Raw genomic sequence first — 27,571 nt, forward strand, 5'->3', positions numbered from 1 at the left:
TTAGAACCCAGGACCTTCCGACTCCCAGGCCCCCAGGATCTATCCCCTAGGCCAGGCAGTGACAAATGGAAAACTCCACAAATACATTTACAGTATACAGTCTTTTGCCCTTGAAAATTTTGAAGCGATTGGTAGCAAATACTGTTCCACTTACGGACAATTTGAGACTCCGTGGGAGATTGTGACCCATCTTGGAAATACATTATTTCAGATGAGGAGTTAATACTTAGAAATTTTCCAGTTTTAGTGAACTCTAAAACAGGGACTGAATTAGTGTTAGTACTTGACTTAGACACCTGTTTCAAAAGATGATTAATCCTCTAGGTTACACTTCTATGCCATGTCTTTATTCTAAAGACACTTTTAATCCTCTAGTTTATCCCTGTCTAAAGACACTTTTATTCCATGTTGATTAAATTTCATGGTTCTCCAACCTTCTCCACCCTACTGTAGCTCAGCCTGTTCGTCATCAAACAGCCGATAACCCACCAACAAAGTATCAGTCTGTAAGCATTTGTGCTAAATAAATGAATGCTGTTTACAAAAGCTTCCCACTGAACATATGCCTGATATATTCAAGCTAACTGTACTCTCTCTGCGTTTGATTTTTAGAATGTCATTGAGCTAGCTTGAAAATATTCTTTTCTATTCCATTTGTCTACTTATAACTTTTATCTTTCCCTATCAAGCCTGCAAATTCTGCCGGCCTTCGGGAGGACTTGTAATCAACAGTCTTTAATGAAGTATGGAGGGGCTAAATCTCTGGTTAAGTAATTAAAAGGGATTAGTTTTTTAATGTTTTCATCGTTTTTTCTTTATATCTAAAGATCATTTTTTTAAGAATCCATAATAAATCTAAAAAAAAATGTTACTTCAGGGGAAAATAGCTTAATACCAGTATAGAAAAGCAGTAGGCTGATGGAATTGGTTGCTTTCACGATTTTAGAATGTTAAAAATTAAACAGTAATTTCATTTGCCTAGTAATGAATGTTAATTTTACATTATTTGGCTTTGGCTAGGGTATGTACCGTAGAAAATGAATAGACAGTAAATAACCCGATAGCATCAAAACACCAACAGCAAAGTTTGATTTAATTTGATTTTTTTGATACCCTAACCGTTTGAGAGGAAGCAGCCTATAAAAGGGCAGAACTAGCAGAAATAAGGCTAGTATGTTCATTTGGGATGGTTTCATTGACCACTAATGTTGGGGACATAAGTTTTAATAGCCTCAACCTATATGAAATAATAAATAAATAAAAGTAACCACACAGCCTACCCACAATGTTCTATAAATAGAACATTTGTTCAAACTTTCATATTTGCTTTTATTTTTGCTTGAGTTTTTATCTGTACTCTTTTCCTAATTATGTTTCCATTCATTTAGTTGGGAAGAAATTCTTTGAGAATAGGAAAATTTGGGGGTGAGAATGTCAGAAAATCTGGCCTTCCTATTGTTTAGTTCCCACTAAAACCGCAAAGCAACTAATTTTCCCTCCTCAGATATTTGAGTAAACAGGATACTGGATTTTTTGTGGTTTCTTTCCTCATGAATGTTGTTGGGCTTGATTATAATGCAGTTGAATTTCCATTGTGCAAGACTATTGTGTTTTCCTGGGCATCCCTCTTCATCCCTGTGACACATGCACCGTTTTCATCAGTGAACCACTTGTACAGTTGCAAATACAGTCCCTTCATCAGTATGACATGCCAAATCGAGTGAAAAACACTGCCACGTTAGCCACAAGTTCTGTTTTCGTTATCTATAAATCGCACCCTGACCTGTTATAAATTAAAATTTATTTTTCTAGGTTGAAGAAGTGGCTTCTCTGACTACATGATGTGGTTTGATTTTACCACATCGTAGAATTAATTCTCTAGACAAAGAAGATGCATGCACCGAGAATTAAAAGCCCACCGTTATTTTTCTTATAGAACTAATCTTTAGGTATCCTCTTAGTTTCTCACTTGTTCCCCTTTAACAAGTGTGTTTTCTTTCTCACGGATTCATTGGCAGCCTCAGTCTTTCTATGTTCACAAAGAACTCATGAAGAGGACGATAGGGAAACCCACCTGTGCCTTTGAGGCTAGGGAATATGTTGTAAGTTGGCGTGTGGTGACCAGGCCGTACAGTCCTTGCACAGTCACTAACCCCATTTACAAAACAGCTCCCGGGGAACTCAAATCTAATTCCGCAAAACGAGGAGAAACGATCAATTCAAGGGGGTCGCGTGGGACGGGGTGGCCGGATTCCAGCTTGGAGAACTTGGGACAGCAGCCGCAGCCCGACTTCACCTGCCTGGGGAAGTAGAGGCGGGGAGGGACTGTAGTTCCCCAAGTTTAGGGCAAATTCAAGGGGTTTCCCCTCCCACGGGACCTTTCTTGGAAAAGGGAACAAGGCCATGAAGTGAGGAACAATCCCCAATATTCACCGTGCCGGGCAGTCCTCTGAAAGGTCACTTTCAAATGAAGTTTGTCTGAAAGCAGAATTGAGCTTGAGCACTAAAAATCTGTGGCATTTAAACTAGAGGGAGTTAACCGCCTCATGTAGGAAGCAAGGACCCTTTTTTAAAGGCCCAAAGAATTTTTAATTGTCGGTACTAATCTGTTTCTCCTGTGACTGTCTGAGGGAAATTCTCAAGTGAAATCCCATCTGACCAGTGCAGTTGAGTTAGAGCTTTTCTGGTGGTTCCAGGACTCTTGAACATATCTCTAAGTACAGTTTTACCTTGAGTGTAGAGTTTTACAGCAGAATGAGACAGACATTGAAAGAACTGTTCTTTTTTGAGTGTTTTTTTTAACCTGCTTTGCTCTCCGTGTCCTAAAATAACTCTAACCACGGATGCATCATAATATTTTCCTAAGCAACGATTTGTACATAAAGCATCAAGAAACTGAAAATCCAACAAAGCTTTGATTGGGGCAATGAAAATACATTTCCTGTCAATTAAAAAAAATCAGTTCATTTCCATTCCCCCATCTTTTGTACATGAGGTTAGCGTCTGTGACTGTCCAATAACACATGGACTTGCTGGCTTCATTTTCCTTCATGTGTTATTGACGCTTGTGGCTCCAAAGGCTCTTCATTGTTGCCTGCTAGGCTAGGTCGTGGTCGGCTTTGTGGTTCTTCAGATTCCTAGAAATGCCACTGCTAATTTTTTTTTTAAATTCTCCTTGGTGATTCTAAGAATAAAAGATTCAGTTGGCAGTTTCACAACTTCAAAGAGCTCATTTAAATGACTTTAATGAAATCTTTAGTAAACGACTGATTCACATTCCCAAACAGAAAATTAGAATTTGCCTTTAAATTCCAGATTCGATTGTTTTTCTGAGATGTGTACTTATGTGAAGACCCTCAGCTTTGTTTTAGAAGTATGTTATTGTGGTCATACAACTAAACTCCTTTTTTGCTATTCGGATTCTGTCTAGTGCTATATATTTAAGGAAAACAAATGCTAGATTTCCAGTGACTGGTGCCTAAACATTTGCTGAATTTACAGCAAACGAGGAGTCTTTAACGCTGATTCTTTGGTGACAATTTAGCCTACAGATTTAGTAGTGTTTAGATTGGAGCGCATGTAGCATACATTTGTGCATTACAGAGTGCTTTGTAGGTAAATATTTGAAAATTTTTATGTTCTGCACCATAAGTGTTGTCTGTATATATTTGTATGAAGAATTCAACTTGTGTTGAAAGTATCTATGCTAAAGTTCACAGGAATGCTAAAGCTGTTCATTTTAGCTGCCTAGATGAGAACTTTTGCATCACAATTACCACTATTCCTTTCAAATATTTTCCTGTTTTCCTTACCAAACGATTTAAGTGCAAGGAGAATTTCCTTGATTGTCTTATTTTTATTTTAATGGGGGTTATCTCTCAGGCAACATTAAGGCAGCTCATTAACATTCATATACTTCATACTGTATTCATGCTATAATTTTAGATTTCTTAGGTGTCATGCAGAGCTGTAATCTGATCATTTTCTGTCCTGATTTTTTTAAATCTTCATGACAATTATGCTGACATGGGAAGATAATCCCACATAGTTTTTAAAGTGAAGGTTAATATCTAGTGATTAAGCGGTAACAAAGAACTACCTGGCTTTAAAATATTGATTGGAAAGATACATTCAAATATTTTAGTAGTGAATTTTCTCATGTTCAGGTGGAAGCTGAAAATTCAAAATGTAGCCTAGCATGAAATATGAGAGATGGCTTGAGTAAATCAGTTATTTAAAAATCTTCATCATTCTACTGACTGGAAAGGAATTTTATTGATATCTTGTGAATCTGCTGAGGGATTTAATGATGGCATTTTTTAAGTGCTTACTATGTGCAAAACACTGTTCTAAGCGCTGGGGAGGTTACAAGGTGATCAGGTTGTCCCACATGGGGCTCACAATAAATCAATCATATTTATTGAGCACTTACTGTGTGCAGAGCACTGTACTAAGCGCTTGGGAAGTACAAGTTGGCAACATATAGAGACAGTCCCTACCCAACAGGCACAGAGAAGTTAAGTGACTTGCCCAAAGTCACACAGCTGACAATTGGCAGAGCTGGGATTTGAACCCATGACCTCTGACTCCAAAGCCCGGGCTCTTTCCACTGAGCCACGCTGCTTCTCTGTTCCAGAAGAATATGCAGATTTCCAGCAGAATATCAAGGAACCCCAACTTAAATTTCTGTAAATCTCAAATTAACATTAAAAACTGACTTTAGAAAGTATTTCCCATCTAAGAACCTGTCTCATTAAGCAAGGAGAACATGATGTTTCTATTTCTCCCGTTGTCCCCACATAACATTACACATTACTGGGAAAGGAATTTTAATTAAGATGATGGTTATTTACCAAGTAATTCCGCAGCCAGCTTCCAATCCCTGTGAGTCCACTGACCATGGAATGCCCGTATGGTCCGGGAATGAAGCATTCCTATTTGGGATGTGGGGCGAGAGGGGGATGTCAAGGCCCTTTCAGGGCTCCATTTTGGGGCGGCAGGCCTCATTTTCACAATTGGCAGTGCTCACTGTTTGTGACTTTCCTGACTGTTATTACTCCTGCAGGCCTCCAGCCAGGATCAGACAATCAGTAGAATTTATTGAGCTTGCTTACTATGTGCAGAACACTGCACTAAGCACTTGGGAGAGAACAGTGCAGCACAAGAGACATGTTCCCTGCCCACAATGAGCTTACAGTCTAGAAGGGGAGACAGACATTTTTATACATTAATTTATAATATAGCATTTAAAGTTTATATTTGGGTAACTAGTAGTTACCACTGTGGCGAGGTAAATGTCAAAATGGCCTAAAGACCTACAGCGACCCAGCAGACATTCCTCTAGCAGCTGCTTGACATGCCAGGACGATTAGCCATTTGTCTCCTACCAGTAATGACATTTCCTGATCATCGTACTGGCGATTTGGTGTTCTGAAGTCAGGGTTGGATCTGTTAGTCTTTAAGTTAAAAAGAGTTCAAGAGATAAAAAGGGGGTATAGGTTTTCTAGCGGAAAAGACCATCCCTCTGTTTCAGAATAGTGCGTTATTCTCACTTCAGAAAATATTTTTATTTTGTACCGTCCCGGGCTATGCTAACTTGTGGCACATCATTGATTTTTAGGATATTGTGTTTGTGTGTTAGAGAAATGTTATGTGTTCTCTCTACCTATTTTTTTTCTTTCCTTTGTCGGAGGCACGACTTCCTTCCTTGACTGTCCATGTCACTGGTAAAAGAGTTGCCGTATTCCAAAGTAGCTACTTTTCTGAGTTGTGGTTGATCCAAACATTTCACAGTAATCTGCAAAGCACTTGGAGTAATTTGATGAATACCAACGGATATTGTTGTTGTAGTAACTGATAGCTAGCCAGTGATGGTAAACCATCCTAGACTGCTCTTGGGAAACATTTGGACCAACACTATCACAACCCATTTGCAAAGCGCAGCATCATTTTCTTTTTTACTGTGCCTGACAACCTGGCAGGTATAGAAAGGATCGTTTGGGTAGGGGTTGGCCCATCTTGTGAACTTTTGCACAGATCTGCTACAAATCATTTTCCCATGCGGACAGTAAGGTGAATGTATCTGTTGTATTATATCCGTGGAACTGGAAAGTTCCTCTTCTACTGATTTGTTGTTGTTTTTTTTTTCTCTTTTTTACCCTGTCCCCCCTTCAATTTTTACATGAAGCTTTCTCTCAAGCTGGTAAGCATCATTACAGCATGTATATCCTGTGTCTAATCACAATTTCTCTGTGTGTGTTTCATGTGTGTCATGCCATGTGCAACATACCTCTGAAATTAATTGTCCAGTATGTGCTTCTTATGTGTGCTTTTGTGCAATGTTTCCTTATTAGATATATTTGAATACGCAAGTGCGGAGTCTGATTGAGGTGATCATAATTCCGTCTCCTTAAATGACTAAGAAATTAACTCAACTCATAATTTGGTTAAATTGTTCACCTGGGGCTCTAAAATGGTAATAAACTGGTCAACTGATCATGTGTTATTGATGTGTGTGCACAAATAAAATACACACAAATATATATCTGCACACACACACATATATATATCTGCACACAAAAGATGGAAGGCTAATTTCTGAGAGCCTTACAAATAAAATACAAAAGTATCAGCCTACTCCTTCAGTCACTTGCCTGACCAGCTCTCTTCCAAGCAGAAGTTGGCCGTGGGAGGGAAGTGCAGAAGAGGGGCACTACCATGCGCTCATTGATAATGCAATCGATCAGTCAATCGATGGTATTTCCTGAGCGCTTCCTATGCGCAAGCCACAGAGAAGCATGAAGATGGTGGATGACCCACCCCTCCTTCCTGCCGCAGCCCCTCTTCCTCTCCCCCCTTCCCACCCCCCACTCTTCGATGCAGCTTGTCTGTGGTGTGCAGTTACCTCCCTTTTGCATGGCTGGTTTCAGTGGATTGCAAAAATCTGGGAAGAGACAAGAGCCTTTTGCCCAACTGAAATGCATACACTTCCCCATGATCGTTGGTACTCATCATCATTTTTTGCCTTCGTTTGACAGCCCTAAATAGTTTGTCCCCCAACTAATTACTCCCCGCACTAAAGCAAAATCAGTCTTTCACTAACGAAGATAACTTCCTTTGTTTCTTCATTTAAAAGAATGTGCAGTGTGAATCTTTGCACCTGTCAGCTGGACTCACCTTGAAATTTAAAAATCTTATTTATTGCGTGCTTACTGTGTGCAGAGCATTGCACAAAGCACTTGGGAAAGTACAGTAGTACAGCGGTAGGCGTATTTTCAGCGAAATGTCAAAAAAGAAAGACTGAAAATAAAATCAAGGCATAACATTTGCCTTGTATGATGCGTCTAGTCTCTGTAGCCCTTGACTACGTACTAGTCCCGTGTTAACTCTTTTTTGATGTAGCTTAGGTCCCTCAACTGACGGGTGTCTGAAGGAACAGGATTATCCTGTACAATTAAGAGAATCACAGTGAAGCCTATGATGTCCCCTTGACTTCAAACAAATCTGGTAGCTTTGACAAGCTTTGGGAAATCCAACTCAGTAGCAGGATCAGTTTGGGAGGGCTAAAGCTGGGAATTCTCCATCAGTTGGTTAGGTAGGACCTTAAAGCGTCCTTCATTCTACCATTACTCATCACCAGCCATTGTACCTCTTCCTCCCAAGCATCTTTTCTCTCTTTATTAAAGCCTCTTCCATCATTGAGGATTACCAGGAGTTTGAGCTGCATTATTCGTACCCATATTAGAAGGATCACTCGAATTATTTGATTTTTCTCCAGCTGAGGGGTTGTCATTGACTAATAGCTTTATTACGCGACTATTTGCTTCAACTGGCAGATCATTTTACCCAAATGACATTTCATCTCCGTTGATACGGTGGATCGTTAACGGATGCCACAACAGTGATAAGGGACCGTTGATTTGAATGAGGATTCTGGGGCTGTAGTTTGAGGTGGTAAATAACATGTGAGCAGTCAAGACTTCTTTGGGTTGTTGTGTGCTCACGGTCATTTTAACAGGTCACACAGCAGCCAGACAACTGTGAGCTACTCCCGATGCCCTTTCCTATATAGCAGCATCTCAGAAGAGTTCCTTAGAAGAGTTTTTAGCATCAGGATATCTTGAAAGAGACCCGGTCCCAGTCCTCTAAAGAATTAAGGTTACAAAGTGGGTGATAGCAATTCGGCCGTAGTAAAATTGGCATAACTGTACAGCACACCAAGAGGTAATACTCTTTTACCAAGAGTTCAGTTTGCTATTCTGAAGTGAAAAACCATTTCCCTCTCCACTGTGCTTTCATGGCATAAATAAAGGACTAGCAGAAGCCTCGGAAAATAGCATTTGATTCTTTGGGCCATTTAAATATTTTTAGACACCCTTTTGCTTTGCACATAGGGGTATCATCTAGGAATTTGAATTTGGGATCGATAATTGTAAAATCCATAGAGTTCATTCTATTGGTCACCTTCTATAGAAAGACGTATACAATAGCACATTCCAGACACCTCTTTTAGCCTGTCCAGCCTTATTAGTGATCATTTGCTCGAAAGTATGGTGATCTTTCTCAAAAGAAATCAACTTGAAAAGATAATATTTTCCCTTTGGCTCCAAGTGTAATGTTTTGACGGAGGAAATAAAACATTAGGAGCTTATCTTTTATTCAAGACTGCAGGGAGTCTGAGAAATAGAAAAGAAAATATAAATGAACTCAGACTAATATTTTTCTGTTAAGAAGATTAGTTTCATTTCCTGTGTTTTTTAGACTGCATTTCAGTCTCGTATTTTTGTAATGCAATGTAATAATTGTGTAGAATTCCAGAAAAGGCACTATAATTCTGATTTTCTTCAAATATTTAAAATAACGTCAGGTTCCTTTTATCTTTATATTTCAAAAGTCGATGAGTTTGGGTGAAAAATTGAGATATCTGGCCCTTCCACTTAGACTGTGAGCCCCATTCAGGGCAAGGACCGTGTCCAATCTGATTAGCTTGTTTCTACCCCAGTCCTTCGAACAGTTTGACACATAGTAAACGCTTAACAAATGCCATTTAAACACAAACTGAAAAAACTACACACACACCTAGTCTAGAAAGTGAAAGCCACTCAGGAAAACAGGCTTTAAAAAGAAAATGATTCCAAAGACTCAGTGAAATCACATGGGACCTCAGGGACACTTGAGGAGGAGCCATAGGGACGTGGGCATTTGAGGTTGGGGATGTGGTGGGGAAAGGAGAAGTGGTGAGATATACTCTCTCTGGCCTCTGCTCAGCTGAGGAGGAATCCAATCGTTGGGTTCTGAAAAGAAAAAATCGGGTGTCTCTCCAAAATTGGATCCTTCCCCAGCCCCCTACCTCCCAGCGGCTCCCTTCCAGAACTTCCCAAAGAGTATGGCACTCTATCCAGCCTGTTTTCCACTCCTTAGGAGGAGGGGCAGGATGGGCGCTAATTAATCCGAAATTCCTGACTAGGGCACAACTGCCTCTGATAAACAGTCCAAGTCTTTGCTGCGTTAATATAGTAGGTGGGAGGGAGAAGAATTTGTCATCTTTGAAAACACTGCCAGTGCTCAACGGGAAAGACCCGGGCAGAGCTTTTGGAAGTGAACTATTTGCTGAACTGTACACTTTTGAGCGAGGCGCTGAGCAATTGAACATAATCAGTCCCGCAAATTCAGTCACAAGCCTGGTTTAAGCTACTTGGCCATTGAACTTTGTCATGGAGTTACATTAGCAGGAGTCCCTCTTCCTCTCCTGCCCTGCTTTAAAAAGAATTTTAAGACTTTTAAGCCAAAAGCTCGTGCGTTAATCTCCTGCCTTATCCCATCTTACGTTTCTCTTTTCCTTTCACAATGAAATGGTCTGAGTATAATCCAGCTATCTTCAGCTTCACGTGAAGCTTCGGACCTGATTTTTTACTTTTAAATCCAAAGTTGATGATATTTATTAAGTGCTTACTGTGAGCTAAGCACCGGTATAGAATGATCAGATTGGACACAGTTCCTGTACCACATGGGCTTTATGGTCTTAGGGAGGACAGGCATTTTATTCCCATTTTACAGATGAGGAAACCGAGGCACAAAAGTTAACGGACTTGCCCAAAGTCACCGAGTAGGCAAGTAACAGAGCCAGGTCTCCAACTCAATCTTTTTTTGTTTTTAATTCATTCATTTATTCATTCATTCAATCGTATTTATTGAGCACTTACTGTGTGCAGAGCACTGTACTAAGCGCTTGGGAAGTACAGGTTGGCAACATAGTTAATTGGTGTTTCTTACCTTCTTGCTATGTGTCCCTTGTTCTGAGTGCTAGGGTAGATACAAGATTATCCATTTGGACACAGTCCCTGTGCCACATGCCATTCACAGTTTTAGTAGGCAGGAGAACAGCCATTGAATCTCCATTTTACAGTTGCGAAAACTGAGGCACAAAGAAATAAGTGACTTGCCAAAGGTCACACAGCAGACAAGATGCAGACCCAGGATTAGAACCCAGGTCCTCCAACTCCCAGGGCTATGCTTTTTCCACTAGACCATGCTGCTTTTCCAAGCTACATGGGGGTCTCTGGGCAGTTGCAGGAACAGAAGACAGGCTGTATTGGACGTGAAGTCCTGTGAATTTTTTTTTTCCACTAGGCCATTCACTCTTTCTACCAGAAAACGTAGAACCAGAATTGTTTTGAAAGAGGAAAGTGATTGCAGTCTTTCAGGTAGAATGAAAACAGGCGAGATCTGATTTCATAAATTGCACGATGTTCATCTTCAGCACTGAAGGCCATACAAAATGTGTGAAAATTTTATGACCTGCTTTAAAAGGAAGGAGCCAGGGTGAGCCAGAAAAGCATTAATACCAGCCAACACTTCTTGGGGAAATGGAAAGTGATTTGAGATGCTCCTTAATGGGTTACTTTTATGACTGGACTGGTACCGGTAAATGCGTATATTGTTGAGCCGAACACCCTTCCGAGCCAAGTCAATAGATGGAATCCATTACCATCGTAGGATGGAAGGCTAGCTGTAGAACTGACCCCAGCAGAACAGGAGGAAAATAGGTAGAGCCATTACAGCAGGAAGTAAACTGAATTTTAGGCTGGGGATATAAAACATTTGGTTTATTCATTTCGGGATGGGTTGTTTTATATTAAGGGCACTTAGACTTGTTTCAAATCTTGCTGTTCCATCAGGCATCGATTTTTTTTTTCAATAAGCTGGTTGCTGTCAAAAGGCTCAAACTGTCTATTTTATTTTCAGTTGATTATCTGACTTTAACCAAAGTGAGAAGTGGTTCTTGCCCTTTCAACTTCCAGAATGTGTACTTTTCCAAGTACAGCTTGGAAGTACAGCTGTCTTTACAGAGTTGTGTTAGCCTTAAAATGGAAAACAAAGCGATAGACTGCATGTTTTTGTTTTGCACCTTCACTGGGGACAAGGGAAGAGAAGTTTATTTTGACTAAAAGGTATTCACTATTGTTAACATGTTTCGGGGGAGATTGTCTCCTCCGGGCCCTTTGTGGGGTGACTTCTTTCAAGGACTACATCTAAATGCTTGAGAATCTCATTTAGATTTTCCTGTCTGTAGGGAGCCGGACCAGAGGACTTCAGCAATCTTCCACCAGAGCAGAGAAGGAAAAAACTACAGCAGAAAGTTGACGAATTAAATAAAGACATTCAAAAGGAAATGGATCAAAGGTACAGTAGACCAAAACACCAGCCAATGAGATTTAAGTTTAATTTACCTCATCGTTTTGAAAGAAGTGATTTTTACTGTAAGTGGTTTCTGCAAGCCAGAGCATTCACCACTTACCATTTGGACTGGAAATTAAAGGGATGGGCAGATTCCCTTTTTTTCAATTCTCTCATCAAAATTTTTTATTCGGAGTTTGGGCAAGGGGCTTCCACAGCTCCTATACAGCTTTGTGGATGATCTACATGTTCTGTAGGAATATTGGGAAGAGAACCAACCACTGTCTTCTGAGACTTGCTTGCGAAGCCAGGCATCAATTTATACTTCCCAAGCGCTTAGTACAGTGCTCTGCACACAGTAAGTGCTCAATAAATACGATTGAATGAATGAATGAATATAAAGAGCTGTAATTGTCATTTTTTATCGTATTTATTGAGCACTTACCACTCTATTGTGCTCTATCGGATAATCAGTTTTCTCGGGGTCTTTCTGGCCAGTTAAGGTGGGGGAGTGACATTGCAAAGAAATAAATTAATATCTATAGCTCCATGCTTCTTTAGGCAAACCACTTAGTTACATCAGGTGTGTAGCTAACCCTGCTGAAAGCAAATTAGCATCAGTTTTGAGGGAAGAGTATAATCTTAGGTCAGCACAACTCACTTCTAGGAGGCTTTGAGTTCTGTACAACTTGCTCTTTTGATTTGAATAATGAGGATATGGATGCACACATCTTACCCTAAAAAAGCGCCTGAGATTTTAAATAATTGCAATTTGGATTTCAGTTTCGGTCTCCACTTTCATTTCCTGTAATGATCAAAACTGCTTGTTCTTCCTCTTTCATGATTTGTAGACATTTACTCTTTCAGATTGATAAGCAAGTCTGTTACTTGCCTTTTTTAAAAAATCTACCTGTTCTCATTGCTGGTGTTTGCAGTTTCGTCACTCCATTCATAATTTAAATTTACTACATTATTGGAAGTTTGTCCAAATAGATCTAGAACTCTTCTGTTTTTCAGAATATGGTTTTAAGGTTGCATATGGTTTAAAAATACAACAAAGCTGAGGTTAGGGTTCACCCTTGACCTTGGTTTGTACACACGACCAAAGACATACTCTTTCTTTTGTTCCTCATATCCCCAGAACATTTTAAATTCAGCAATAGGTCACTCTGAATGCAGTGTTTTACCAGACTGAAATGAGGGCAGGTTGTAATCATTTTACATTTTTGAAAAAAATCACTTCTAAGAGTGTGGTAAAACTCCCTGTTAGCAGTTTGTAGTCTATTTGAAGTCTTCTCTAGATTGTGAGCTTATTGTGGACAGGGGAACGTGTCTACCAATTCTGTTTTATTATTATACTGTACTCTCCCAAGTGCTTAGTCAGCTCTCTGTCCACAGTAAGCGCTCAATAAATACGATTGACTGATTGACTGTAGTCATTTCTTTGTGAAATAGGTAAGCAGTATGTGATCGGTTCCACACTGGAAATAATCCCGACTCTAGTATATGAAATAATACCCCAAGGAGAGTGACACATACATAACAGATCCGCCTCCTGTCCATCTATTCCCTTTCTTAGTCTCTTCTCATGCGAAGCGAAAGGTGTGAGATTTCCATCGTCCTGAATTATGTGGAAGTTCCTCAGTTGAGAATCACTTCCAACAGGACTGTGGAATGAAGGTCAACTTTTAATTTAAAGTCACCGTCACTGCTAGCGATAAAAGAAATCAAATGAAATTCCTGCCTAATCGAAAAGGCTTTTTTCCCTGTGCAGCTCAGTAAACATTTGCTTCATTTCCTCGGTCCTCGGAGGCTCTGAGCAGTTCTGACTGGGCAGGAAAGATCTTCTGGCTGAAAACAGTAAGCCATCCAGCCCACAGATGCTTGGTCAAGGGGAAACCTTTGGTCCTTAGAACCGTCCTCCCAAAAGGCCATCAATAGGTCTCCATGGATTTGGCAACTAACTTACTGTGGCTCTTCTTGACAACAAGATTTCAAGAAATGTTACTAAACCAAAGGGAGACATAGCTTCAAGTCTTTCTACTGTCGAATGGTCACCTACACAAACCACCTGAGTAAAGTTTCATTCTTTACAGTTGGAATGAAAAACAAATTTCTGAAGCAAATAATTGTACTTATTCACTCATTCATTCATTCAGTCGTGTTTTATTGAGCGCTTACTGTGTGCAGAGCCCTGCACTAAGCTCTTGGGAAGTACAGTTGTGCAGCCTTCTGGGCCCAAGAGAGAAGCAGCAAGGCCTAGGGGAAAGAGCACAATCCTGGGAATCAGAGGACCTGGGTTCTAATCCGCACATGTCTGCTGTGGGACCTTGGGCAAATCACTTCACTTCTGTGGACCTCAGGTACCTCATCTATAAAATGGGGATTAAGACTGTGAGCCCCACGTGGGACATGAACTGTGTCCAATCTGATTAACTATCTACCCCAGCACTTAGTACAGTACCTAAGAAGCAGCGTGGCTCAGTGGAAATAGCACGGGTTTTGGAGTCAGGGGTCATGGGTTCAAATCCCGGCTCCACCACTTGTCAGCTATGTGACTTCGGGCAAGTCACTTAACTTCTCTGTGCCTGTTACCTCATCTGTAAAATTGGGATTAAGACTGTGAGCCCCACGTGGGACAACCTGATCACCTTGTAACCTCCCCAGTGCTTAGAACAGTGCTTTGCACATAGTAAGCGCTTAATAAATACTATCATTATCGTTGGTATTATTACCTAGTAAGAGTTTAACAAATATCATTAAAAAACGCTATAGAAGCTGTGTTTTCTTTTGGAATGAGCCCATTGACATCTTTGGCTGCTGTCCCCTTAGCAATTGATCTCAAAATGGGGGCCCTGATTCGTATATTTCTGAGTGACCTGTGGGGAGAAAGAACTTTACAGATCCCCAAAAATTCAGATATCATAGAAGAACATGTTTTCCTAAGAAGACTAGAGAAAACTGTATATTCTGAAAACCAGTGCATCACTCCCTCAATGTGATTATTCTGAAATATGAACAGTTTTCCCCACCCACACTTCCTTCCCAAGACTTTTGCAATTGTTGGAGTTCTTAGTGAAGAGGAACTGCAGTAACATTTCCTGAATATTCCTCTCCTTTTCTTTTTTTAACAGAGATGCAATAACAAAAATGAAAGATGTCTACTTAAAGAATCCACAGATGGGAGACCCAACCAGCTTGGATCACAAATCAGCAGAAGTCGGACACAATATTGAAAAACTGAGATTCGAGGTCCAGAAATTTGAGGTATGAAAAGCCTGATTCCTAAACAGCTGAAACATCTCTGAGCTCCCAAAGGAGATGAGTTATGAAGTCAGCCTAACCATGGAAATGGCAAAAGTGATTCAAGCAGCCTATGACGAATAAGATTAGAAATGGATGTGGCCATTAATTAGTAAAATGAGTTATGGTAATGAAAAGCAATACATTGTTGGGCATTACCATCAATCAGTTGTATTTATTTGATACCTCGTGGCTTTAATCTGGTCCCTTTTAAGATGCCCTTTTATTTGAGAAGCTCCTGAATTTGAACAGAAGTAGTTTAAAAGCATTTGATTTTACCCCTGCCCTTTTTCTGGCAACCCCTTCCGTGATGAACGAACGGTGGTGAGAATGGGTGTGCCCAAGTATCTGAACCTGAAGAGTTTCCAAATGCACCTGTCTTGGTGGTCTCCAGAAGTGTAATGAAAAAAAAAAATCAATGGAAGCTCATTATTATCTTTCAAAAACGCTGGCTAAAGCAAATACGTGTTGTAGAGAAACATCAATAGAGAATGCAGTTGAGAATGTAATCTATAAATGTTTTAAGAGAATTTCAAAGCCTGGGCGATTAAGCATATTTTAAAGAGCATAGTACTAAAGCGTTAATCTGACAGAAGTTCGATTGCATAGAGTGGAGAGTCGTAGGTCTGTAACCAGAGAGACAGCACGTAGAAATGAATAACACTGAAGTCTCAGAGGGTTTGCGTGGCTAAGCTTCTCTTTAGAACATGTGGTTATACTAGAGATGTTCTCCATTATTTTAATTTTTATAATCTTTCAGCTTGTTGGTGTTCCCTCCCACCCTCCCTTTCCTCAGGTTTCATTTGAAGTTAGGGATGTCCGCTTCAAACAGTGGGGGACTGCCTGGGTGACAAAAGTTCTGGCTGCCAGTGCCTCCGGGCCTCCCCAGGGCAGCCGATCAGCCTAAGCTGCACTGAGGCAGTGTCAGAGCAGGGGAGAGAAGCAGCCCCCTGGGTAGGGACTGTCTCTATATGTTGCCAACTTGTACTTCCCGAGCGCTTAGTACAGTGCACACAGTAAGTGCTCAACAAATATGATTGAATGAATGAATGAGGGTAGAATCGCCGCTCATCAAGGCCCCGCCCATGGTGGCCAACCGTCCTTAAGAGCCTAAAATTGGCCTCAACCGTTAAACCTGGCAGCCACCACTCCGGGGCACGGAGGATGGCTGGGATCGCCGGAGCAGTGGCAGAAAGCTTAGCTCCATTTCCCGGATGGGCAGGGGTGAGGACACAACAGCAGCAGCAGCTCTTGGCCAGGAGCGTCAACCATGATGCTTCCTGTCCTCCCTAGGGAGGCAACCACAGGAAGCCATCTGTTGCCTCCACCCCCGGGGCTGTAGCTCCCCAGGTTCCCCCGGCCTTTCATTTATTCATTCTTCCATTCAATCATATTTATTGAGCGCTTACTGTGCGCAGAGCACTGTACTAAGCGCTTGGAAAGTATAATGCAGGAATAAAGAGACAATCCCTGCCCACAGCGGGCTCGCAGTCTAGGGGTGGGGACACAAACAGCAATATAAATAAACAGAATTATAGATATATACATAAGTTCTGTGGGGCGGGGAGTGGGGGAAGAGCAAAGGGAGCGAGTCATGGGGACGTGGAAGGGAGGAGGAGCTGAGGAAAAGCGGAGCTTAGTCTGGGAAGGCCTCTTGGAGGAGGTGCGTCTTCAGTAGGGCTTTGGCAGGGGGAAGAGTGATTGTCAGGCAGATTTATCTGTTGCCCCTTCTCCTCCCCACCTTGTGAACTCTCAGTTCCCCCCTCTCCACCCTGTTTTTCAAACGTACACCTGTCCAGCTGCAAAGGTGCGGAGAAGAAAGAGGGAAAGGAGTTGAGGGGCGGAGAAAAGGAGATCCTTTAGACTTTTCCCTTTTTTTTTTGTATTGGTATTTAAGTGCTTACTATGTGCCAGGCACTGCACTAAGCGCTGGGGTAGATACAAGATAATCAGGTTGGACACAGTCCCTGACAGTGCTGATAGAGCTGACAGTCTTAATCACCATTTTCCAGATGAGGTGACTGAGACCCAGAGAAATGAAGTTTTTTGCCTCTGGTTGTTGTCAGGATAAGAACCCAGTTCCTTCCGACTCTCAGGCCTGTGATCTATCTGCTAGGCAAGCTGCTTCCTTTCCTCATTTCCCCCAACCTTCCTTCCCTTTTCCTCTCCCTGCTGAACCTCCCACCTCTCACTTTTCTTCCCCTGCCACACTCCCGTCCTGGGGGCCTGGGGGAGAGGGGCCAGAAGTTTCCATTTGAGAGCTTGGGCAGGAGTCCCTGGGAAAAGAAAGGAAAGTGGAGATGGGATTTCTATATAATGTCTAGTTGTCTTCTCCCCCTACCTCAGTCTGTGCCTAGGTGAGCATGCCCTGGCCAGCACTGTCCCTGCTAGCTAGGCAAAGCAGAGCACCGGGCCGTGGGGCAAATAAAGACCGCAACTGATCCCCGATTGCCATCTTATCTAAAATCATTCTCTGCCCTGCCCGTGCCACACCCTGTATATTCTGCTGAACCCTTGTGGGCAAGCCCAGAGAAAGGATCTGATATAACGTCCTTAACTCTGAGTGCGTGGGAGCATGGGATGAGGCAAAGAAAGGCCGCCCACACTCATTTCCTTCCCCCCTTCCCCGGCCTTCTTAGCTGCCCCTAAGACAGGGTGAGGTGCCATTTGCTGTGTACGGAGAAGCAGCGTGGCTCAGCGGAAAGAGCCCGGGCTTTGGAGTCAGAGGTCATGGGTTCAAACCCCGGCTCCGCCAATCGTCGGCTGTGTGACTTTGGGCAAGTCACTTCACTTCTCTGGGCCTCAGTTCCCTCATCTGTAAAATGGGGATGAAGACTGTGAGCCCCTCGTGGGACAACCTGATCACCTTGTAACCTCCCCAGCACTTAGAACAGTGCTTTGCACATAGTAAGCGCTTAACAAATGCCATCATCATTATTATTATTATTACAGAGTACTGTACTGGTTACTCAAGGAGCATTCAGCAGAAGAAGACATGATCTCAGCCCTGAAGGAACTTTCCCCTCTCCCTTTCCCCAGAGAAAACCACATTCTCTGTCTTCATTTCTTTGTAATATATGCTCGATCGTCCCCTGTTGCTCCCTCCATTTCAGATGCTGCTGAAGTTAATAGATTAAGTTTGGATTTCCGGTCCTCGCTGATCTGTTAACCAGAAACGTGGTTGTACTAACCTCTCAAAATGTCGTCTTGAACTGCTGCTTCAGAGAGGGCTGGGGAGCTCGCATGTGCTATCCTTATCTTCAGGTCTTTTGCACACATAGAGCCCTGCATTGTATGGTGATGGGTAGGGGAAGATGTATATGCATACACTTTTCCACCTCTCTTCATATATAAGCACTGATATTTTTTAATGGCATTTGTTAAGTACTTGCTATGTGCCTGGCACGGTACTGAGCGCTATGTAGATACAAGATAATTGGGTTGAACTCAATCCCTGTCCCACAAAGACCTCACAGTCTTAATCCCAGTTTTACAGATGAGGTAATATAGGCACAGGGAAGTTAAGTTCATTCATTGTCGTATTTATTGAGCGCTTACTGTGCACAGAGCACTGAACTAAGTGCTTGGGAGAGTACAATACAACAGTAAACAGTCACATTCCCTGCCCACAATGGGCATGCAGTCTAGAGTCGGAGAGACAGACATCAATACAAATAAATAAATTTATAGATGTGTACATAAGTGCTGTGGGGCTGGGAGTGGGGGGAGAACAAAGGAAGCACATCAGGGCGACACAGAAGGGACTGGAAGATGAGGAAAAGTGGGGCGTAGTAGTGATCTGCCCTAGGTCACACAGCAGACAAGTGGCAGAGCCAGGATTAGAACCCAGGTCCTCCCGACCCCCAGGCCTGTGCTCTTTCCACTAAGCCACACTGCTTCTCATTGATTGAATGCATTGAGTGATTGAATTTGAAACAGCAGTCCCTGGTTACACATATGAAATTTAGTAAGAAGAGAGTATTCAGAGATTTTTTTTTTATCCCGCCCCCGCCCCGCCATCTCCCAGTGCCCTTCCGTCTTCCCCACTCTTCAGCTCCTAAGCCACATCTAGCTAGAGATCAATCAAATTTCACCTAAACACTAATAGGCTACATTTGGCCGTCCTGATATTAGATCTAGCTTCCGTATATATGGTACAGGCAGCTGCTGCGATTTGACCCGCTGAAGGTTTTAGTAAAGTGCCCCAATGACTGCTTTATGTTTCTAGGCCTGGTTGGCCGAAGCGGAAGGGAGGCTACCAGCACGCAACGAACAGGTGCGACGACAGAGTAGAATGTATGAAACCCAGAATGCCTCGGCCATCAATAACTGCGCACAGGACCGGGAGAGGTACAGTATCTGTAGAGAACAGTGCATTTCCATTTTCCTGGTTGCCCCTTCTATGAGCTCTACAGTACCAGGCCAGAAGAGCCACTTTGTATTGCAGTGATGTATGACGCCGGGGAAAGTGAAGTGAGAATGGGAAAAGCTCTTCAGAAAACTGGAATCTCTGTCGAGATGGGCTACAGATGATTTCTGCCCCATTAAATTCTAGAATTGAAAATGGAATGGTCTGAGCAGATTGAGGAGATGAAGCAGCATGGCTCAGTGGAAAGAGCCCGGGCTTGGGAGCCATAGATCATGGGTTCGAATCCCGGCTCCGCCACTTGTCAGCTGTGTGACTTTGGGCAAGTCACTTCACTTCTCTGGGCCTCAGTTACCTCATCTGTAAAACGGGGATGAAGACTGTGAGCCCCACATGGGACAACCTGATTACCGTATATCTACCCCAGCACTTAGAACAGTGCTTGGCACATAGGAAGCACTTAACAAATACCATTATTATTATTATTATTATTCTGTTCTTGATACAGTCATGCAGGTAGCTATAATTATTCAATCAATCATATGTATTGAGTGCTTACTGTAGAGAGAGCACTGTCCTAAGCACTACGGAGAGCACAATTGAGCAGAATTGGTAGACACATTCCCAACCCACAAGGAGCTCATAGATTGGAAGAGGGAGACAGACATTAAAAGAAATTATGGATATGTATGTAAGTGCTGTGGGGCTGAGGGTGGGGTGAATATAAGCAGTTAAAGATCCAACTGCTAGGACGACATAGAAAGAGTAGGGAAAATGAGGGCTTAATTAGGGAAGGCCTCTTGGAGATGTGATTTTAATAAGGTTTCTAAGGTGGGGAAGGGGATGGTCTGTTGGAGATGAAGGGGGAGGGAGTTATATAGAGGTAGGTGAGTTTGAGGTATATTGAGTAGGTTGACTTCAGAGGAGTGAAGTGAACATGCTGGGTTGTAGATAATCAGTGAGGTAATGATAGGAAGGGGCAAGGTGATTGAATGCTTTAAAGCCAGTGGTAAGGAGTTTCAGGTTGATGCAGAGGTGGATGGGCAGCCACTGGCAGCTCTTGATGAGTGGGGAAACCTGGACTGAATGGTTTTGTAGAAAAATGATCCAGGCAGCAGAGTGAAGTATAGACTGAAGTGGGGACAGGAAGCAGGAAAATCAATGAGAAGACTGCGCTGTATTCCAGGTGGGATAGGAGAAGCGCATGGATCAACACCTGTGGTATTTGTTAATTGCTTGCTTTGTGCCAAGCACTGGGGTAGATACAAGGTAATCAGATCAGATTTTGCACAGTAAGCTCTCAATAACTATGAATAAATGACTGTAGGGCTCCCAGTGTAAGTAAGAGGGAAAACAGGTATTGAACCCCCATTTTACGGATGAGGGAACGGAAGCCCAGAAAAGTTAAGTGACTCGTGTGAGGTTACACATCAGGCAAGTGGCAGAATTAGAATTAGAACCCATGGCCTCTGATGCATAGGCCCACGCCCTTTCCACTAGGCCACGCTCCTCTACTGAGGTCTTTATTGAGGCTGGTTGCTATAGTTGCTGTATATTTTCCTTTCTTGAGCAGCCCAGATGGCAGTTACACAGAGGAGCAGAGTCAGGAGAATGAAATGAAAGTGATGGCAACGGATTTCGACGATGAGTTTGATGACGAAGAACCACTTCCTACCATAGGGACTTGCAAAGCCCTTTATACGTTTGAAGGTAGTTTTTCCCCTCCGCATTTGCTCTCGCTCTCGTGCCTCCTGTACTAGAATCTCCTTTCTGAGGGTGAATTCAGAACTTCCTTTCAAACTAGTCGAACGCTTTCTTGTCGTTTTCTCGTTCGTTTCACACTTTATCTTATTCCAGACTCTTTAATCTTTACTTTTGTTTCATTTGAATGAAATTAACGCCTCCCCGTCCCTCCTAAAATGACCGTTGTTTCTGACTGGGTGCTTCGTGTTGGCATTTCATCTCGGATATTGATCCAAATGTCTTCAGCTTGTTCTGCAACTTCACGTAGCTGCAAACGCCTCAACTCCTGTTGGATTAATTTTTCAGGTCAGAATGAAGGAACAATTTCGGTTGCGGAAGGAGAAACGCTGTACGTTATAGAAGAGGACAAAGGTGATGGGTGGACACGGATTCGAAGAAGCGAAGAGGAGGAAGGTTATGTTCCAACTTCCTATGTCGAAGTCTATTTGGACAAAAATGCCAAAGGTGCTATGACTTATATTTAATATTTTGGCGCGCTTTTTTTTTTAAATTTTAACTCGGACGGCTTCTTTCCTCAGCTGTGACTTTTTGTTGCGGAGACCACCTTTCTAAGGACTGAGTAATGCCTCAGTGTATGCCATCTCATCCTGTTACATAATGGACTCTATTCTCATGCATTGTACAACTGAGTTTCGAATGGTCAGATTCACTGAAAGTGAGTTTCTCTGACCTGAGGTCGGGTTCTCCACAAAAAATCCAATGAATCCCCTCCACGTAACTCCCCTCCCGGTTTGAGATAGGAGGAAAAAATGGTTTTCTTTCTGTACCTTTTGCTGCTAGCAAGCGATTTACATTCCGACTGTCAAAATATTTCCTCTTAATCATTTATCACGTAATTAGACACAAACAAAGCAACGAGGGTGCAGGGTGAGTTTTTATGGAAACCTCTTCCCTGAATCGTCTCTTGTCTCCCGAGGCCAATATCAGCTGAACTGTGGTGATTTCCCTAGTTACATTAGGTAGCTTTTCAGTGAGTTGGAGTTGAAAGCAAACTGTTGTGTGCTTTGTCATCCAGTGCAATCAAGAAATGCTCAGATTTGTTCTGAAAGTTGTAGAACAGTGATTGGCACGTACTAAGCACTTAACAAATGCCATCATTATCTTTAGGTGCATTTGGTCACTCTTTTCCTTTTCACACTCTGGCTCGTGTTCCCGTCGTGCGCCCTTTTCCCGTTAGTGTAACGCTCCCATTTTATTCTCGCTCTGGGGCGCGTTTGAAAAAGTGCTGCATTCCTGCTAAAAAGTAGAGGCTCCCTCACAGATAAAACCGAGCGATCCCATTTAAACAACCCGAAAACCAACACTTAGCTTTAGGAGAATTAAATCGAGCGCTCCAGCTAGTCTTTTGTGGGCGGGGGTGTGGGGGAGAAAATAGAAGAAACGAACTCACAATCTTTTGTTTTCATTATTAGCCAAGGAAGAAGGCTTTTGAACGTTTGCATAAGGGGTCACCAGAAAGGGTAGCAGTAAGTTTATGCTGGTCTGAGGCGGGGAGAGGTCTTCAATCTGGACTTCAGTGGTACTGAATAAGACGCACTGTTATCTGATGGTCGCTCTAGGGCCTTGAGAGGGATCTCTGTAGTAGTTTGAATTGTTTTTTTTTACTTGATCTTTAAAATGACCCACCAGGACCTGGAATACTATCATGTAAGAAATGCCCATTCCTCATCTGGTCGAGTCATACATGTCCGTTCGTGTCACAGCTCTCCCTGGAGCCGATTTGATAAACACCTAGCGATAACTAGCAGAGGGAACTTTTCCTCTCGCCCCTTTCTTTTCTCTCTGCATTTAGAAAGCCGAGGAGCCCCTTTGTCACGGCCCAGCTTAGGCTTCATTCATTCAGTCAGTCGTATTTATTGAGCGCTTACTGTGTGCTGAGCGCTGTACTAAGCGCTTGGGAAGTACAGGTTGGCAGCATATAGAGAAGCAGTGGAAAAGAGCCCGGGCTTTGGAGTCAGAGGACATGGGTTTAAATCCCAGCTCTGCCAATTGCCAGCTGTGTGACTTTGGGCAAGTCACTTAACGTCTCTGTGCCTCACTTCCCTCATCTGTAAAATGGGGACGAAGACTGTGAGCCCCCCGTGGGACAACATGATCACCTTGTAAACTCCCCAGCGCTTAGAACAGTGCTTTGCACATACTAAGCGCTTAATAAATGCCATCATTATTATTATTATTGTGATTGGGAGTCAGAGGTCATGGGTTCTAATACCGGCTCCGCCACCTGTCTGCTGTGTGACCTTGGGCAAGTCATTTAACTTCTCTGAGCCTCAGTTACCTCATCTGTAAAATGGGGATGAAGACTGTGAGCCCCATGTGGGACAACCTGATCACCTTGTATCCCCCCAGCGCTTAGAACAGTGCTTTGCACATAATAAGGGCTTAACAAATGCCATTATTATTATATAGAGATGGTCCCTACCCAACAACGGGCTCACAGTCTAGTCTTCATGTGGGCCTCTCACCACAGTGATTTCAAGACAGAGGTAATTCCATCACTTGGCTTTTGACTTCAAAACGTGTCTGATTTTTGATTATGGGAAGTCTAAAATTGTAGGCCAGGAGTCACCCAGTAATATCCCTATATCGTTACCATTGCTTGCATTTCTAATCAATCAATCAATCGTATTTATTGAATGCTTACTATGTGCAGAGCACTGTACTAAGCGCTTGGGAAGTACAAGTTGGCAACATATAGAGATAGTCCCTACCCAACAGTGGGCTCACAGTCTAGAAGGACTTTTAAGCATTTGTCTTGAATTATTTAAAAATAGACTTTTAATGACCTAAAGTTGATGTGGCTAGTTTTGACCCAAGTGGCAATAGTGGCTTTGCATCCGTTCTTCTCTTAGAATTGCAACCAACTCACTCTTCAGCCAAATGAGTGTAACAAAAAGTCTCAGTGTTTAAATCCTCTTAACGTTTCCCTGTTTTGTTTAGGAGTGGAAGGCGCCAAGTTTAAGCCCAAGTCAGTAAAATCCATCTGCAGTGAGAAACCCTAAGAAAAGACTTTTTGAGCGTCCCATAAACATCTGATCTATTGGTTAGAGTTGGAAGCACAAGGAAAATGTGAGACAGCATTACGAGAGTGTCCCAGAAAAAGTCGAGGCTCTCTCATTTGTGGGTTTCTGCCAATAACTCCAGAAAGTCATCAAGGTTTTCAAAGGGCATGGCTTTTGTCCTACAGGTTTGCTGTTGTGATTATTTGAAAATGCACGTCTCCACATGTACCGAGAAGATATAAATGTAGCTAATACTGACTTCTCAGTGAAAGACATTTTGTTAGTTTCAATTCCTTCTATCCCTGTGTGAATCATAGAAATGATCCACTGAACTGAAAAATATACAAATGCCATTGAGATTTTGCACCACAGAGAAATACGATTGTCGGCGGCGGTAATCCCCTCTTCACTTTATGTGGCTCAAATAAGTGAAAATAATCCATTTTTTCAGCTGATTTTTCACGTATAACTAATACTGTTAACTCTGTGCAAATTGCTAAGTACATTTACCTCTTAATCTCCTGGATAAAACTAGTATCTTAGAATGGCCCTTTAGTCAAATGTCTGTATAGCCAGTAGTCACAGTTTCCAGCTCTACCCCAAACACACTCTTTTTAGAAATTCCATTTGAAATTGTCTGTGTTGAGATTTGTAAAAACAACCAAGGTAGAACTAGATTATGAAGATTTATTTCTTGAAACAAACGTGGCATTCCAAGTTAATGATGCTGCCCTTCGTATAACCTCCCTTGCCTGCACCTGATGTATAAATCTCTGTTAAACCTTCCTAGCGGCTCTGTGAATCTGACCACATTTTGGGTGCTGTGTATTTTTTAACCATGCCCACACCCGAGGGGAGGGTGGTTGGTTTTTAACAATGCTGATGCACTTTTTTAATCTGGTAACAAAATGTGATTATTTAATGCTTGCCAAAATATACAGAACACAGTAACTATCAACTGGGTTGTGACTTTGCAACTGCTTGTTAAATATGTCCATAGTTCATCAAAGAAATAAAGTATTTGTATATTCTGCGACTTAAAAACTAAAGATTCCTTGAATTTCCGTTTTTTCTTTTTTTAATCTATGTTTACTGCACTGTTACTTTACTGCCTAATGGATTTTTTGTTTTTTAACTGCTAAATAAGCCACAAGGACTGTTACATTGGTAGCTATGTTTCCTGCTGGCTGCTTCCGATTTGACTTTATTATAGACACTTTCGTTCTGAGTAAGTTTTGTTTGAATATGGCCAACTTGATTGTTCTTTCTGCTCCGACTCTAAAAGGAGACAATTCCCTCTGCTTGGTATGATCTCTTAGCTATACCCCTATATCTGCCTCTAATAAATATTATATTTTCTCATTCTTGTGTTTAAGTGATTTTCACCTATCTGAGTGAATTGTTTTGTTTAATTCAAGTGCTCATTACTTTCCCCCGCAGCACTGGGAAATTCTTTGTCAAAGGCTTATTAAAATCTGATTGCTTTTCTTTAAATGAAGACTTTCTAATTTTCCCTTAACAGATGTGTGATCAGGAAATTTGAAAGTCTGTTTCTGTGGCTTCTTTCTTGTGCCCCTTGGAATGAAGAACCATCACTGTTTTATAGCTGCATAAAGTTGAGCGTTTCGCTTTCCACATCATCTGACAGAGAAGTGGGGGCGGCAGGGAAAAGCTGTAATCTGGTGACGTTTCAACAGATGAGCGGAAATCTAGCGGGGAGGAACCTCAGCTCTTTTTTACCTTTTGGTGGTTCAAAAACTGCTGATCACTCTATATTTCCCCTGCATACGAAGAGGGAAGTGGGATTTGGAAAAGAGTGGTCCAGATAAAACTGCTTTTTCTCGGCAGAAAAACCAAAAATCCAAGGCCCGGTTTGCAGATGCAAACAGGAGGGAACAGTGATGGTTCCTTGTGACATCCCAGAAATAACAGACTGCCCCCTCCCAAGCGCCTGGTCTGTCTGACTCCATCCCCTTTGCCATTCCTTAGACCTGCTGCATCCCCCACCCCGCCTCGCTCTCTCTGTCTCTCTGACATGGAGTTTCTCTCTCTCTCTCTTTGTGTTGTAGATTCCTAACGGAGAGGAGCTGGTCCAGAGCCTCGGGGTGGAGCGGTCGCAGGAGGAGGAAGACACAGATGGCCTGCTTGTCTCCACAGGCCGCTGAAACCCTCCCAGGAAGACGGACTCCTGGGTCTGGTTTAGAGTTAGCACTTGATCTCCAGCCGAAATGTCACCCCCACATTATTCAGCTGCTTGCTCTTCCTTATGGCATGCTATTCATTGCCCAAACTAACTCATAGACCTTTCTCGCGGTCCTGTCAGGCCGGCCTCCGCCCCGGTGAGCTGTGTCGTCCCGCCCCTCCTCGCGATTCTCCCCCCATCCCTCTTCCCACAGCCCCCCGCCACCCCACCAACTCTCCAGTCAGCACCAGTGATGCCTAAGAAGGTGCCAGCTGACTTTTTTAGCCTTTCCGGGGCCTTTGGCCCACCTACCATCAATGCCCTGATCCAACCTCACTTCGCAATGTGCCTTTCGGGATACTTCTGTAGTCAGTCTCCCGTGAAGACTACAGAAATCTAGAAATGGAGAGCCAGGACATGCGCGGGCTGGACCGAACGCTCCGGTTTCTTTTTATTTATCTCCACAGGAATCAATAGTGAATACTGCGTATCTGAGAAAAGGTCATCCTTGTTCATCAGAATTTTCTTTCCCCCCCTTTTTGTGGCTAGATCGGATGTCTCACCAACACTGGCCTCTCTAGATTTCTCCAGCCTGACAGCTCATTTCTGTGCGCTTTGCTTCCTCGCCCTTAGAGGCACTCATCGGTTTGAAACCGGTTTTCCCGAGCCCCTAAAGTCTAATTTTGAAATCTCGATTCGGTCTGCATGTCTGCCCCGCCTGCGCCCACCTTTCTGAAAGTCGAGCGACTCGACGGTCCGTTGTTGCTTCCGCCGCCTACTGACTTACGACTTCGGATGCGTTCTGAAGTGTTAAGTTGCATGTCAGGGGAAATCGAGTGCTCTGCGTTTGCCGGGGCTCTTCGGTTAGCATCCACACCCCACCAGCATCTTTAAAGAAACAAGCGTTCTGTGATCACGCTACTTCCTCAACTGGTCTAGTGGCCAGGAGAGCAGAAATAGCCACTGTGGCCTCTCTGAACTTTGTCATGTGATCTTCGGGCCACAATCAATTTGTCATAGGTTTTTCACATGCAGTTCTCCCCGTGCTTAAAGCCTCGTTCTTCTCTTCAGGGTCTTCAGGCCATAGGAAGGTTAGCAGCAACAGAACGGCAGTTTATTTCAGAGGTATTTCATTTTCGGTCCCAGTAGCTCTTCGGGGGCCCCGGGCTGCTAACTGAGTAGAGGGGAGAACAGTCGGGAAGAGCAGTTTAGAGCTCTCGCCCGTTAGAATGAGTTCAAGGACATTGATATTCGCCCCAGTTTTGCTTTGGTCCAAGG

At 42.7% G+C, this 27,571-nt stretch overlaps 1 protein-coding gene across 20 annotated transcripts in view; it reads left to right on the forward strand.

The window, feature by feature from the left end:
- Nucleotides 1-26,798, forward strand: part of FNBP1 (formin binding protein 1) — a 172,243-nt gene extending 145,445 nt beyond the window's left edge. For 4 of the 20 annotated variants that reach the window (XM_038744975.1, XM_038744979.1, XM_038744980.1 and 1 more), the window contains 6 exons: nt 6,188-6,202; nt 11,573-11,682; nt 14,811-14,943; nt 19,208-19,329; nt 20,919-21,055; nt 21,395-22,981. In XM_038744975.1, coding sequence (XP_038600903.1) covers nt 6,188-6,202; nt 11,573-11,682; nt 14,811-14,943; nt 19,208-19,329; nt 20,919-21,055; nt 21,395-21,573 — 696 coding nt within the window. In that variant the 3' untranslated portion in view covers nt 21,574-22,981. Of the gene's footprint in view, nt 1-2,018; nt 2,103-6,187; nt 6,203-6,353; nt 6,390-11,572; nt 11,683-14,810; nt 14,944-19,207; nt 19,330-20,915; nt 21,056-21,394; nt 22,982-26,180 lie in introns of those variants that run through there. The other 16 variants (XM_038744967.1, XM_038744971.1, XM_038744976.1 and 13 more) reach the window with 8 other exon arrangements.
- The last annotated feature ends 773 nt before the right edge of the window (nt 26,799-27,571 follow it).

The sequence above is a fragment of the Tachyglossus aculeatus genome, chromosome 4 (assembly GCF_015852505.1).
Source record: "Tachyglossus aculeatus isolate mTacAcu1 chromosome 4, mTacAcu1.pri, whole genome shotgun sequence".
Lineage (NCBI taxonomy): Eukaryota > Metazoa > Chordata > Mammalia > Monotremata > Tachyglossidae > Tachyglossus > Tachyglossus aculeatus.